The sequence below is a fragment of the Dermacentor silvarum genome, chromosome 1, assembly GCF_013339745.2.
Source record: "Dermacentor silvarum isolate Dsil-2018 chromosome 1, BIME_Dsil_1.4, whole genome shotgun sequence".
Taxonomy (NCBI): domain Eukaryota; kingdom Metazoa; phylum Arthropoda; class Arachnida; order Ixodida; family Ixodidae; genus Dermacentor; species Dermacentor silvarum.
The window spans coordinates 14,871,098-14,883,576 of NC_051154.1; the positions used below are offsets into that span (position 1 = coordinate 14,871,098).

The 12,479-nt window shown below is 44.4% G+C and overlaps 2 protein-coding genes across 3 annotated transcripts in view; one reads left to right on the forward strand and one right to left on the reverse strand.

Moving 5' to 3' along the window:
• Positions 1-2,912, reverse strand: part of LOC119457165 (rho-related BTB domain-containing protein 2) — a 275,684-nt gene extending 272,772 nt beyond the window's left edge. Inside the window, exon 1 of one of the 2 annotated variants that reach the window (XM_049665101.1) lies at positions 2,822-2,912. The gene's annotated coding sequence lies outside the window, so the exon portion shown is untranslated. The remainder of the gene's footprint in view (positions 1-2,821) is intronic. The other variant, XM_049665103.1, reaches the window with a different exon arrangement.
• A 228-nt stretch (positions 2,913-3,140) lies between these two features.
• LOC119457224 (drebrin-like protein) overlaps positions 3,141-12,479 on the forward strand; it is a 32,802-nt gene continuing 23,463 nt past the window's right edge. The window contains exons 1-7 of the mRNA XM_037718949.2: positions 3,141-3,285; positions 3,647-3,702; positions 3,790-3,902; positions 4,252-4,326; positions 5,398-5,535; positions 5,855-5,932; positions 10,603-10,689. Of these exons, the coding sequence (XP_037574877.1) occupies positions 3,203-3,285; positions 3,647-3,702; positions 3,790-3,902; positions 4,252-4,326; positions 5,398-5,535; positions 5,855-5,932; positions 10,603-10,689 (630 nt within the window). The 5' untranslated portion in view covers positions 3,141-3,202. The remainder of the gene's footprint in view (positions 3,286-3,646; positions 3,703-3,789; positions 3,903-4,251; positions 4,327-5,397; positions 5,536-5,854; positions 5,933-10,602; positions 10,690-12,479) is intronic.

The following is a 12,479-nucleotide window of genomic DNA, read 5'->3' on the forward strand; positions in this document are numbered from 1 at the left end:
AAAGCGAAAGCCAGTGTTCCAAAACTGTTTCTTTCTACTGTTGTAAACAGACAACACCTGGGAGACAGGCTTAAAACACTGACTCCATAAATGACAGATTTAAAAAACGTTTTTGGAAAAGTACCTGCAATGCGTAAGCTTATGTTTTCACCAACGCTTCAGCCGCCACAAGTCCTGCCACAGAAGTCCAAGAAAACTCAGTTGGGGCGAAGAAAGTTCTCGAGCGGAGCACTTTAGGCCGTAAAAGGGGCCATAGTACGTCGGGGCGAACAGATAGCATCAAGTAATACGTCTCAGCGGCACGGGTCAGGTCGAGCCTACATTACCGGCAATGAGGGCGCGAAAGCAAGTATAGCCGAATGCGGCGGTCAAGAAAGCTGAAACGGCGGCCCAAGACAGCAGGCTCTCGGGGGCGAGGAGAAGCGCTTCGAGGAGCCGTTATCTATACGACAGGCCGCTGACCTCGAGGACTGTAGAGCTGCCGGTGAGGATGCGGTGGCTTCACGGCATCACTCACGTGCCTTACAGAGCAAAACCATCTGCGGGAGAAGCACCAGAAGCGCGACCGCCCGTGTGAGTCAACATGGAGGCGGCAGTCGCAAAACAGCTGTTATGTCGGAGCCGGAAGTAGCCACTGTTTCAGGTACATGCCAAATTGTGCCTCGCGCATAAAAAAGAACCTACATCAGCCGAAAAACAAACACGCAGCTGCAAAATGTTAACACTCGTATATGCTTACGGCCAAGCAAACCAGGCAGCCACCGAGCTTTCTCGAGAGCAAACCTTTAGGCTCAATTAAAACCGCACTACTTAGGCAATCGTCGAGGTGGCGAGGGCAAGTCGTCCATTTGAAGAACGCCGCAGTCGATTAAAGGGCTGCTCCACACACGACACAGCACCAGTTTTCTGGACAGCGTCTCGCAAGAAGTTCGCTCAAGTTGGTGATCCCGCAAAACAGACATTCGCCCACCTTCAACGTCAGCTGTTACGCCATCTCCCCCGCCCGTTTCCCAACGCACGCACTAAATATTTTTCCAATGGTGCTCTATCCACACACACACACACACACACACACACACACACACACACACACACACACACACACACACACACACACACACACACACACACACACACACACACACACACACATATATATATATATATATATTGGAGAGCGAGGTACCACTGGGAAATGACAACGGAGTACATGCGAAACGCAGACCGTAGTGAGCATGGACGTTAACATACTGCGCGGCAACAACAGCACGTCGCAAGTGATCAGTGTTGCAAAGATAGGTGCGTCGAACTTGCCCGCGACTCACGGCACGAACTGGCACCCCGCCAAAGAGCGCCGCGCGAGCAACACCCCGAATGACAGGCAGGAACGCTCGTGCTCTCTTCCTAAAACACTAACCGTCATGCGGAACACATGCCGAGATGAAGGGACTCGTAAATTTAGCGAAGTAGGTGAAACTACGTTGGCACGCCATCAGATTCTTTACGTTTCAGTAGAGATATTCATCGCCGCTTCAATTCTGCTCCGCTTCGCGGCAAAACACAGCGTCAGCTGTGGCATCTGAACGGAAGAAAAGCAAACATGCGTATACGCGACTTCACGCACTACGCCACTCAGCAGGCCACCCTACCACAGGAGAATTGAAATGCGCGCAAAGGCGCGTGCGCCTGCGATTTGTTGCTCCGAGTTAAAAGCGTATTGTACTTACAACGCACAAAACAGGCTGCGTCGACCCTAACCTACGCGAGGCGACGTGGGCGAACAACTTGACTGGCTCAATACCAATGCCATTTCGTCGGAATAACGCAACTATTAAGAAGAAAGCAAACGTCCTCCAAATGTAGCGCCATATTCAGATCTGAAAGCTACGTACCGCGACAATAATTTTTTTTAAAAATTTTTAGGCGTGAAGTAAAAAAAAAAAAAAAAAGTGCGGAACGCCAGTCGGCGGGAGCGACTCCGATGAATTATCAGCGGCTCGCTGACGCCTCCTTATCAATGTTATTGTACCGACACGCTATACGACAAACCGCAAAGCTGAGCTGGCAGGAGTCGCGCATTCCCGCACAGGCAATCTGCGTTGCACGCTTGCTTTCCAAAACAGCTGATCGACGCGCATCCGCAGCGTGTCGTATACAGCCGAGCGCGCTCCCTCTCCTTTTCTATACGAGACTACAGGAAAGGAAAACAGCTGTGGCTGCTAAATACCTATAACTTGCTCAGTGTCTGCTAAGGATTACACCTTACAGCGCGACGAGCTTGACACGGAGGAGAGAGAGGAAGGCTCGCGGAGAGGCGAGCTGCGCGACAAGTCCGTCCGCGCTTATGATGTCCTGCACAAACGCGTTACACATGCATGGGCCTATTTCACAAGCGCATGACTGTGGTATCTCTGTCATTTCACTAGATAACCCCACGAAGTAATAGTTCCTCGGAAATAGAAGCGCACGAATGCAACGAGAAAGTGATCCGCGCGGCCGAGCTGCACTCACTGTAGCTCAGCGCAAACGCGTCACTTCCTAAAGTGTGCCACACAGGCGCCAAGAAACTATTAAGCGCGAAAGTGAATCATTTACTCCTTTTCACAGCACTCCATATGGACACTTCAACCAAAAGCGCAATTTTCATCAGCTGAGAGGCAACAAAGAGATGAGCACACAACCTGCCATTCATTGCGCGGGCTGCTACTTCTCCAACCTCGTGCTAATTACGCTAGAGAAGGTTTTTTCGGACACAAAACATCCGTGCTCTCAACATAAGGTCGTCAGTTTTTATAAACAAAAAACTGAGACAGTCACTCACCAACGAACTATTCCGCCCTGTCTAGTTGATCTCGGTTGTCAAAACTAATGTGATGTAGGGAAGCACCATTGACGTCACGCCGTTAGCGCCATCTCCGATGCATTTCGTTATGAAAATGCGTTGCGGCATTTGTTTCTGTTGACGCCATTTTTCTGACTACATAAGCAGTTACATTTATCTGTAGGTAAAAATTTCTAGTTAACTTAGCGCAATTAGACTATATAAAACACTAAATATTTTTTTTTTTGTACAACGGTGGCGCGACGGTATCACTTAGCGCCACTAGCGACGTCGCGGTGTTTCGACGAACTAAAACACTTTGGCCGGCCTGCTACAAGCCGAAGACCTAACGCTGCTAACGCCGGCAGGTTGTTTGCAAACATGGCTGTCAACCTAGTGAAGCACAAGGATGAGCTCCTTAGCGCATGGAAAGAAGTGGTGGATGATAAAGACGAGACCAACTGGTAATTTGCCGGCTTGAGTTTGCACTCGCCGAAAAAAAAAAAAAAAAAAAAGCCCGGAACGCCGCTGCATACCCTTGTGCTTTTCCCTGCAGTGGCTTCCCGTGTCAGGAAATGCCATCTGCTCCTTTCAAAGTTATTCATTGTAATCGGAGGTGTTCCAGCGTTAATCCTAGCATTGTATGAGTGCTCAGATGCATATACCTTGCCGATACAAGTTCTATTAACCTTGTTACTCTATTATGTTTTCATGCACTATTCTTCGTCTAATCGTAATATCCCGGTGCTGATCTTGGTTGATGTTCGCGGGTGTTTCGTTAACTAAGCTAATAACTAAGCAAGCTTCCTTGGCTCCGTTTTTCAGGGCCTTGTTTGGTTATGATAAGCAGACATACGACCTTTGCCTGGTTGGAAAAGGAGGTGAGATCGACTTTGATGGAAACGTAGTTTTGTCCATATTGTGTTTTGAACGACCGGAACATCAATCTTATGTGTTACTTGCTGCAGCTGGGGGCCTCGAGGAGCTGACTGAAGAACTAAACTGTGGAAAGATAATGTACGCATTCTGCAGGGTGCAAGATCCCAACACAAGTATCTCAAAATTCATCCTCATCAACTGGGTACGTGTCAGAACGGATAATTTTCAAATGTTGCGTACAGTTAAGGCGGGCTTATGAGGTCAGTGTCTTTTGTACTGCGCTCATGCTATGTTTATGCAGGAAATAGTAACCGTTATTTGCCGTTGGGAACATGCAAAATATAGTGTGATATGTTGGTATGTAGTGGATATCTCAGCAATAGATTCAGTAAGCACTGAGTCAACTTTTTAGTAACCTGCTTCTGCTGTACTCATTGCCAACACCCTCGTTGAAGTGCGAGGCATCCCAACCTTAAACACTTCTTGGCTTGCATGTATACCTGCACACAACTTCTGTTAATTGTTAAACCATGCGTTTTGAATTTTTGCAGCAAGGTGAAGGAGCACCATTAGTAAAGAAAGGCTGCTGTGCAAATCACTTTATGGATATTAGCAACTTTTTTCGGGTATGTATCCATATGTTAACATTCTGTGATGTTTGTGACCACATGTGCCTGCCACAGTGGCTCAGTAGCAGTGGCATTCTTTTGCTGAGCATATAATCGCAGGTTCTGTTGTCGAATATGGTGGGTACCTTCTCATTGGGGTGGAACACAGAAAATGCTTGTGTACTTACATTAATGTGCAAATTAAGAAACTCCAGGCTGTAAAAATCAATCCGGAATGCTCCGCTACTGCATCCCTCGTAAGTGATTCCACAGCTTCTGAACGCAATGACACCATACATTAATTAGTGTTTCAAAAGTCTCACATATTTACATACCTCTTACCTCTGTTGTTTATGCTCCTGTCTTACAAAAATTGAGGTGGTTAGTCAAAGTGGAGATTTGTCACCTGCTGGTTAAGCGGACATTGACTGTGTATAATGAACCTTGTGGGAACTTCCTCTTCGGATACAGATGTACAGGGTGCAGCACATGTTCGTAGTTGGTTTTGTTTTGAATCGGAAGCCTTCAGGAAATTTTGGTGGCATGAGTCCCTCATTGTAGACCTCCATTGCAGCCAGAAAGCAAGAATGAATGAAAGATTGCAATAGAAGAAGCGCAGATAAGTACCGAATGTCAAAATAGGATGAAAATAAAGAAAATGTGCTGAGTGACTTTTGTACAACGGATTTACGGAAAGTGCTGGAATTTTTGCTGAACTGTGTACATATCGCATGCTAGAAACAGCCTTGTCAATCACAGTAAGTGTAATAATTCACACATTTTGTTTATTGTATTCATCATGTGATTGCATTCTAACTGCAACCCGCCAAGCTTACTTAGTGACTTTGGCGTGGTGCTGCTAAGCACAAGGTCACAGGATCAAATCCCGGCTGTGGCGGCTGCATTTTGATGGGGGCGAAATGCAAACATGTCCCTGTATCGTACTGTACATTGGGTGCATGTTAAAGAACCCTAGGTGGTCCAAATTAATCCGGAGTCCCCCACTACGGCGTGCCTCATAATCAGATCGTGGTTAGGGCATGTAAAACCCCAGAATTTAATAATTCTTACTGCATTCCGTTCTAACAGGGTGCACACATCACAATCACAGCAAGAAATGAGGATGATGTGGATCCTTCACTCATACTGGACAAGCTTTCTAAGTGCACTGTGTCTTCCTTCAACCTTAGGGAACGCTCTGACCCAACAGAGAGCTCTAGACCAATTGTAAGTTAACACGAACCTTCATTTTCAATAAGTTATGTACCTACTACGGTGGCTCAGTGGATATAGCATTTTGTTGCTGATCACCGGCTCAATTTCTGGTCACGGGGCTGCATTCCGATGGGTATGGGGATAGAATGCAGAAAACTTTATGTACATAGATTTAGGCGCACATTGAAGAATTCTGTGTTAAAACTAACCCAGGAGTCCTGCACTGCAGCCTCTTTCATAGCCCTTGTGTTGTTTTGGGATGTTAAGTTTCATCAATCAGTGAATTACCATTTGTGATAGTATGTCACTGCATTTCATTCTTTTTGTCTAGGGAAGTGTCTACAAGCGCATACAACCAGCCAGGGAGATATCTACGACAGAGAGAGAAAAGTTTTGGATGAAGGAACAGGTGTAGTATCGTTTGCTTTCTGACATGTGACTTGGTGGACCCCCTGTGTTTACTGCTTCACTCATTCTATATTCTTTGTTTTTTGCCACCTGACATCAGTGACACATGGTTTGGGTACATCAGGGAAAAATACATTAACCTTCTGTGCAGTGTGTACATCATATCGTGGAAACTTTTGTTTATGGAATGTTCATGCATAGCTTTACGCAATGAAGTAGCCTACATTCTTGTCCTAGATTTCTTGGTCCACATTGTTCAATAAAACACTTGCCATCTTTTCTTGCTTGGTTCGTGCGTAAAAAAAAAAAAAATGTAAAACCGCTGTTGTATGTTCACTTGCTGTTGGAGAAGTGGACTGGTCTGTCTGTCCATTGACAAGTAAACAACAATGGCAGGTATTTTTTCAAATGATGCTGACCAAATCTTTTTGTGAAATTTGAGTGAAAACAAAGCAGCACTTCTTTCAAAGTTATTTGGGTGAAAAATCAACTTGCTGCATGTTGGTAATTTTTCCAAAGCAGCACAAACAATTTCTGAAGCCTTTGCACAAATACGACTTGTTGGAAATTTATGCTGCCACGGCTACTAATGCATTTCCTTAGTCACCTTCGAACAGAACTGATTTACTGCAGTAGCAGTAAGGGAGGAATGCCTTTATTGGCTGGTGCCATATAAAGGGTATTTCGCTTAACTTGGGCCAAACTTAAAAAATATGCTAATGCTTCGTAGTGGGACAGAACCAAGGTAATGTTGTTTGCCGTCGCTTAGAGATACTCAGATTATTTTTTTGATTCCGCATAATTACATAATTAGTCCTAATTAATCAGCTTCTCAAATATAAGTAGATCAAAAAGTGTCAATGAGAAAATTGTAGAGCAACATAAAAAACTCCCGATACAGCATTCTGTTGCTCAATACGTGCTACGTAAAAGTGTTTTCCAGGCGTGAAAGAAGCTTGCGAATACATGCAAAATTGCCGCCCAACTGGCTACTTGAGGCACTTTGTGTTATTTGCGGGCTTCTTTCACACTTGGAAAAACACTTTTATGTAGCACTTACTAAGCTACAGAACCAGCTTTCAGGAGTTTTTCGTGTTACTCTACAATTTTCTCATTGACACTTTTTCATCTACTTATAATATTTCAGAAGTTGATTAATTAAGACTAATTCTCTAATTAGGCAGAATGCAAAAAATAATCTGAATATCTTCAAGTGATAGCAAGCAATATTACCTTGGTTCGGTCTGTCTACGTGGCATTTGCATATTTTTAACGTTTAGCCCAAGTTACGTGAAACACCCTGTATACATCTCGGTGTTGGCTTTTAATAGGCAAATGTGGCCAAACTTACGTATACGCATGTGATGCATGTGTACTGTGAAATCTGTAAACAAAATGTAAAGTGTGCTTGCACGTAGCAAGCACACTTTACAATTTGTTTTATAAAAGTTGCACAGGTCTGGCCAGTTTAAAACGATGACAGTGGGTTTTATTTCTAACAGTATGAAGTTCATGTAAAATTTAAATCTGGTCTGCGATGCTGTCACAATCTCTCGTCAGTTCAAGTTGTTTCTCTTGAGGCTCCATGTGGTGTTTGAACATTAGTCATTGTGTCATAATATTAATGAATTATTTAATTAACATGTAAATAATTTTAGCAAGGACACATGTAGAAGTTTGGGAATTGAAAGCCTTCAGTCCTTAAGGCACAATCACTGAGAAGGCATCCCACATGTAGCAGTAGTTTCCTGATATTCACAAGCAGAATATGCTATGATATTCCGCTCAGTTTTGTCTTGCAGTGTGCAAGAAAAGCTTTCTGGGAACTTAAGTGGACCACCTGTGTATATGGTTGCAAACTTGTGGGCAGATACCTGGGATACTGGGGCCAAGTCACCGGATTTCTCCTAAGTGAACATGCCTTTAGCAAAGACGGACTTTTACACCACAATGGCCTCTGCTTGAATAAATATTTAATGTTTTGCAAATAATTAAATATACTATGCCCTAGGTATTATTTTTCATTTGCCAAGTTTAGCTCCTCAAAATGCTGATTTAAGCGAGGGAAACTTAGTGCCAACCACCCTAGAAGTGTTTTTTCACATGCTGAAGCGAAGTTTCACTTGTGGATAGCCCGGCAAATCAATTCATAATTAATCCATAAATCAAACAATATTTAAAATATATATAAATGGCCTCTCGATGGACAGAAACAAAGGAAAACAAGTTGTTTTAGTTTTCTTTGGTGTGGAATGGTGTTTGGGCTTTGTGGGGTTAACAAAGGGGATTGGCGTGCAGGTCAAAAGCATGTGCTGTACTATTTCTGTCTGGCCACATTTGCTGCTTTAAGTAAGAACAGAAACACTATGATCTGACCTTTGCATGGGATTTGATCTGGGAGTGCAAATAGTTTGGGTGGGTGTACTGATTGCCATCAGGAGGTCTATGTGCATTTATGACCATGTTGGGGCAAATTGGGTTTGTCCTGCAAGGCCTGTTTTGTTATTTAGCATAAACAGCACTTATGAGTTAGGGATTAAGTCGACTGCCTTTGTTCATTCATAGTTGCACTTGAGTTCAAGTTTGGTTCTAACTACTACTCGATGAGCCGTTTTAGACAAACTAACAAGTAGTCTTTACATTGTTGAATAGGACTTCCTCATTGGAAAATGTCCTGAATGAGCCAAATGATGGAATTCGTTTTGTGTATACTTGGGTAAAGTGAAGAGTGTACATGAGGTACATTTAAAGAGGCCTTGAAAACTTTTTATTGAAGTCGAGAAATGCATTTTCAGTTAAAATAGACTATTTCAGAAGTACTTTGCAGGAAAAAAGACTTCAATGCATTCAGCTGAAGTGGAGTTATTGGCAATCAAAGATCTCCTTTGAACCCCTTCGCGGTGCTCCCACTTCTTCAACGCGCTGCACTGTGACGGCTAGGGCAGAGTGGGGCGGGGCGTGCCCACAACGTTCCGTCTACTGAACGTCACCATTGCGTGCAGTTCAAATTTGATTTTAAATGTTCACGTAGACGCCACTACAGATTTTGGTGCCTACGGCATGCCAAACTCGGAGGCTATTGCTCAACTTACGTTTGAATTCGCAGTCTCATCCCTTTGCTGTGTTAGATGGCTACTCGCAGCTGTGTTTTCTCGCAAGGAGTGGCATGAGTAGCACATTTCCTTTTGCACTTATTTCTATGGCAATCACACAATTTCGGCGGGTCGAACTAAACGTCGTCTTTGTGTTTGCTGGTGCGAGTACGTCGGCAGCGCCCACACCGGGTAAGCAATGGGTGCCATACTGCGGACTTTCGTTGAAAGGATTCCTAATGTAACGACCATGGTGGTGGCACAGCCTTGAAGGTGTGCAACTCGGGAAGCAGACGGCCTGTTCCAGTCGGATGTATGTTGACGTTCGGGCAGGCGTGCTATGCGCCTGGAGCCACGTCACCCACAGAGACCACTCGGAGCACGTGGTTGTCCTCAGCAAGTGGACTTGTCATGGCACCTCGCCGCTACGTAACAGATGCAGCAACATTGCAGCAACATGCAACTGTAGTGTGTTTGCTATGTGCATGACGGGGCCAGAGTGCGCACTCATGCTCATGTGCTCCAGTCTGGCTGTGCTATGTGGTGCAGACTGGCTTTGTGCTGCATCAGCTTGACTGATGTATAGTCGCCACATCCAAAGTTGTGCATTTCAGAGTGCTGTCGATAGCTCACTATGAAGCTTTGTCTTCCAAGGCGTCTAGCCAGGAGTGAGTGTGTGCTGGCAACTGTACGCGTGGTTCGAGGCTGATTGAGTGTACAAAACTAATCAAAATTAGCTAGAACCAACGGCTACACCGATAAGCAGTGTGGCCAAAGTTTCATTCCTGCATGGGCGGGGACGGCCGAGCGTGAACAGATGATAGTCGGCTTCCGGAAGTACCTGATTCTTGTCAAAAATTCAAAATACAGATTTTGCTTACTTTAGCCTGTTTAGTAAGCTGCGTCAGTAAATATACACAGTAACAGTAGGAAGAAGTGCACTGATTCAAACATGCTTCTTGATTGATGTCAGCTATTGGCCATTCGCAGCGCTCTATGGGAATCTGCCTGCTGATGTCAAGGGGCAGCCGCGAAAGGGTGAGGAGAAGGCCTCTGTTGAAAAGAGAGTGTTTGAGAAAAAGGCGACCACGCATAACTTGTGAGCGCCACGCGTGAGTGTAAAATTTGGCAGAGATTCTCACAGTGTATGCTATCCGCAGAATGCGTTTTTTCACCAAGCCCGAGGGCGGGTTCAGGGCCTCTTTAAGAATCCTGCTCTACTGTAGCGAAGAATCAGAATAGATAAAATGTAGGTTAGATATGTTGCTTGGCAGATGAATAGAAAATTGTGTTGCAAGATTGAAAGAATCTTGGGTATACTTGTCTGGGTTTCACCCTTTTTTCAAGTGGCTCTGGTGTTCTGTCAAAGTTCTGCAGAAAAGCCAGAGTTCTCAAGGTCACGTGGGGTGCTCTAGTTGTACCAAGGAGTTGAGGGCTCATAGCTGCTGTTTGCAATCTGTGTTTCTTGTTTAGGGACCTTTTGTTTGACTCTGAGCAGCTGTGAAATGTGTGGATCTGCAGGGCTTTGGTGTGAAGCTTGCTGTGGCCTCCATCAACCCCTTTTTCATTTTTTTGCTAGGAGGAAGAGAAGAAACGCATTGAGGAAGAAAAGCTTAAAGCTGAGGCAACTCGAAATCGTCTGGCTGAGGAAGTGAAAGAGCGTGAGGCAAGTAGCAGCATGAACATTCTAAAGAAAAGCAGCGCTCCCACATTGTGTAGATTTGCCATGTAGGTCCTTTAAAGAACAGCAGTCAAGACAGCTGCATTGCTTGGCAGTTATAGTCATTTGTTCTCCTGCATTTATATTTACTGCATGTTTCAGTATTTATTTTTGTAAATGCAATTAATCTGATTCGCTGATGCTTGTTCATTTTTACAGGCTTCTCTTATTCATTCACATTGTTTTCTTAAGTTCACTAAGTGATTCTTGTCACTAATACCTCTTTCCATGGTATGCGTTCACACTGGTGTAGTATTAATGGTTGAACACAGCTTTCACACACTATTGAAATGCTCTTCCTTGTTTTTTCCCTCTTTTTGCTTGTGTAGTTAGGTCTTGAAAAGAAGAAAGAAACGTTGGGATACTTTGTCTAAATTTTGCTTAGGCTATAGCCAAAGCAGTGTGTGCATTCCAGTGCTTAGCAATACTCCCAGATGCATATTCTATGCTGAGGAGCTAGGAAAGGAAAATGGAAATTCAAAATACTACAATAAAAAAACGAAAGAAATGCCATCATTCATGTGTGGTTTTGGAGCACTTTTTAGAGCTAAAATTGGAAATTTTGCCTTTTGGTAGTATTTTTACATATGAAGGAACTCCAGAATTTCTAATGAGTTTAAAAGGGGGGGGGGGCACAAACGAAGACAGGACAACAAGAAACACAGACAAGCGCTTGTCTGTGTTTCTTGTCGTCCCGTCTTCATTTTTGCTTTTAAACGTTTCAGACGATGGAATACTAACTAGCCCAAACTGCCACCCATCCAGAATTTCATTTTGTTAATTGTTCCCTCAGAGTGTTACAGCATCATAGAACGGAGCACCCATAGGGCCATCATTAGTAACACAGAATTGAGAAACAAAGATGTGATTGAAAAAGAGAAATACAGATAAGGGGGGGGGGGCCTCAATATAATGAACTTCAATATAGCGAAATTCTCAATATACTGAAGTATTTAGGTTTTTATAAGTTCTTGTCCATTGAACATCATGTATTTAGAACTTCAATATAACAAAGTGTGTTTATGCACGATTTCAATATAACCAAATTTCACTGCCTCTGTGAAGCAATACTGAGACAATAATTGAAAATATTAGTGGACACAGGTGGTGAAATGGTTGAATTACAAGTGGCTGTTGGCGAACGCACCTTTCAAATCGGGCCCAGCCGCCGAAGTGGAGCAGCGTCATGTTCCGTATAAAGTTCAAGTGCGATAAGATCCTATCGCTCCCTGTGTCTGTATGCTTTTGGTGCGAGTAGAAGCGCATGAGGGTGAGCCCAGAAGGATGGTGGCTTGATGAGCATCATCTTCCTTTTACGGGAGATATAGGAAATAAGCGAGGGGGGGGGGGAGCAAGCTCTTGGTAACGCGATCAAGGTCGCGCAATGGTGGCGGGGGGGGGGTAAGCAGAACTGAGTGGGCAGGTTGGTGGAGTTGCCCACAGCGGCCCATGGCTGTCAGTGCGGCTGAGCGCACATACAGTCCGCACGCCCTGTTTTAGAGGTGATTGGTCGCATGTGCAAAGAGTTGGCTTGCCAAGATGGCGTGGCATCAATGTGCACTGAGTTCTCCACGCGTTTAGTACTGGAAGTTGATTGATCTCGAGTTTTGAAGACGTGTTGAAGTGTGAGGCAGATGCATTCGCTCCCTGCTGCCGACGCTTTTCATCGTCAATGCAGGCAGACACTATCTGCCGTGAGGCCGGAGTGGATGTGAAAGCGTGGCTGGCTTTGCTGC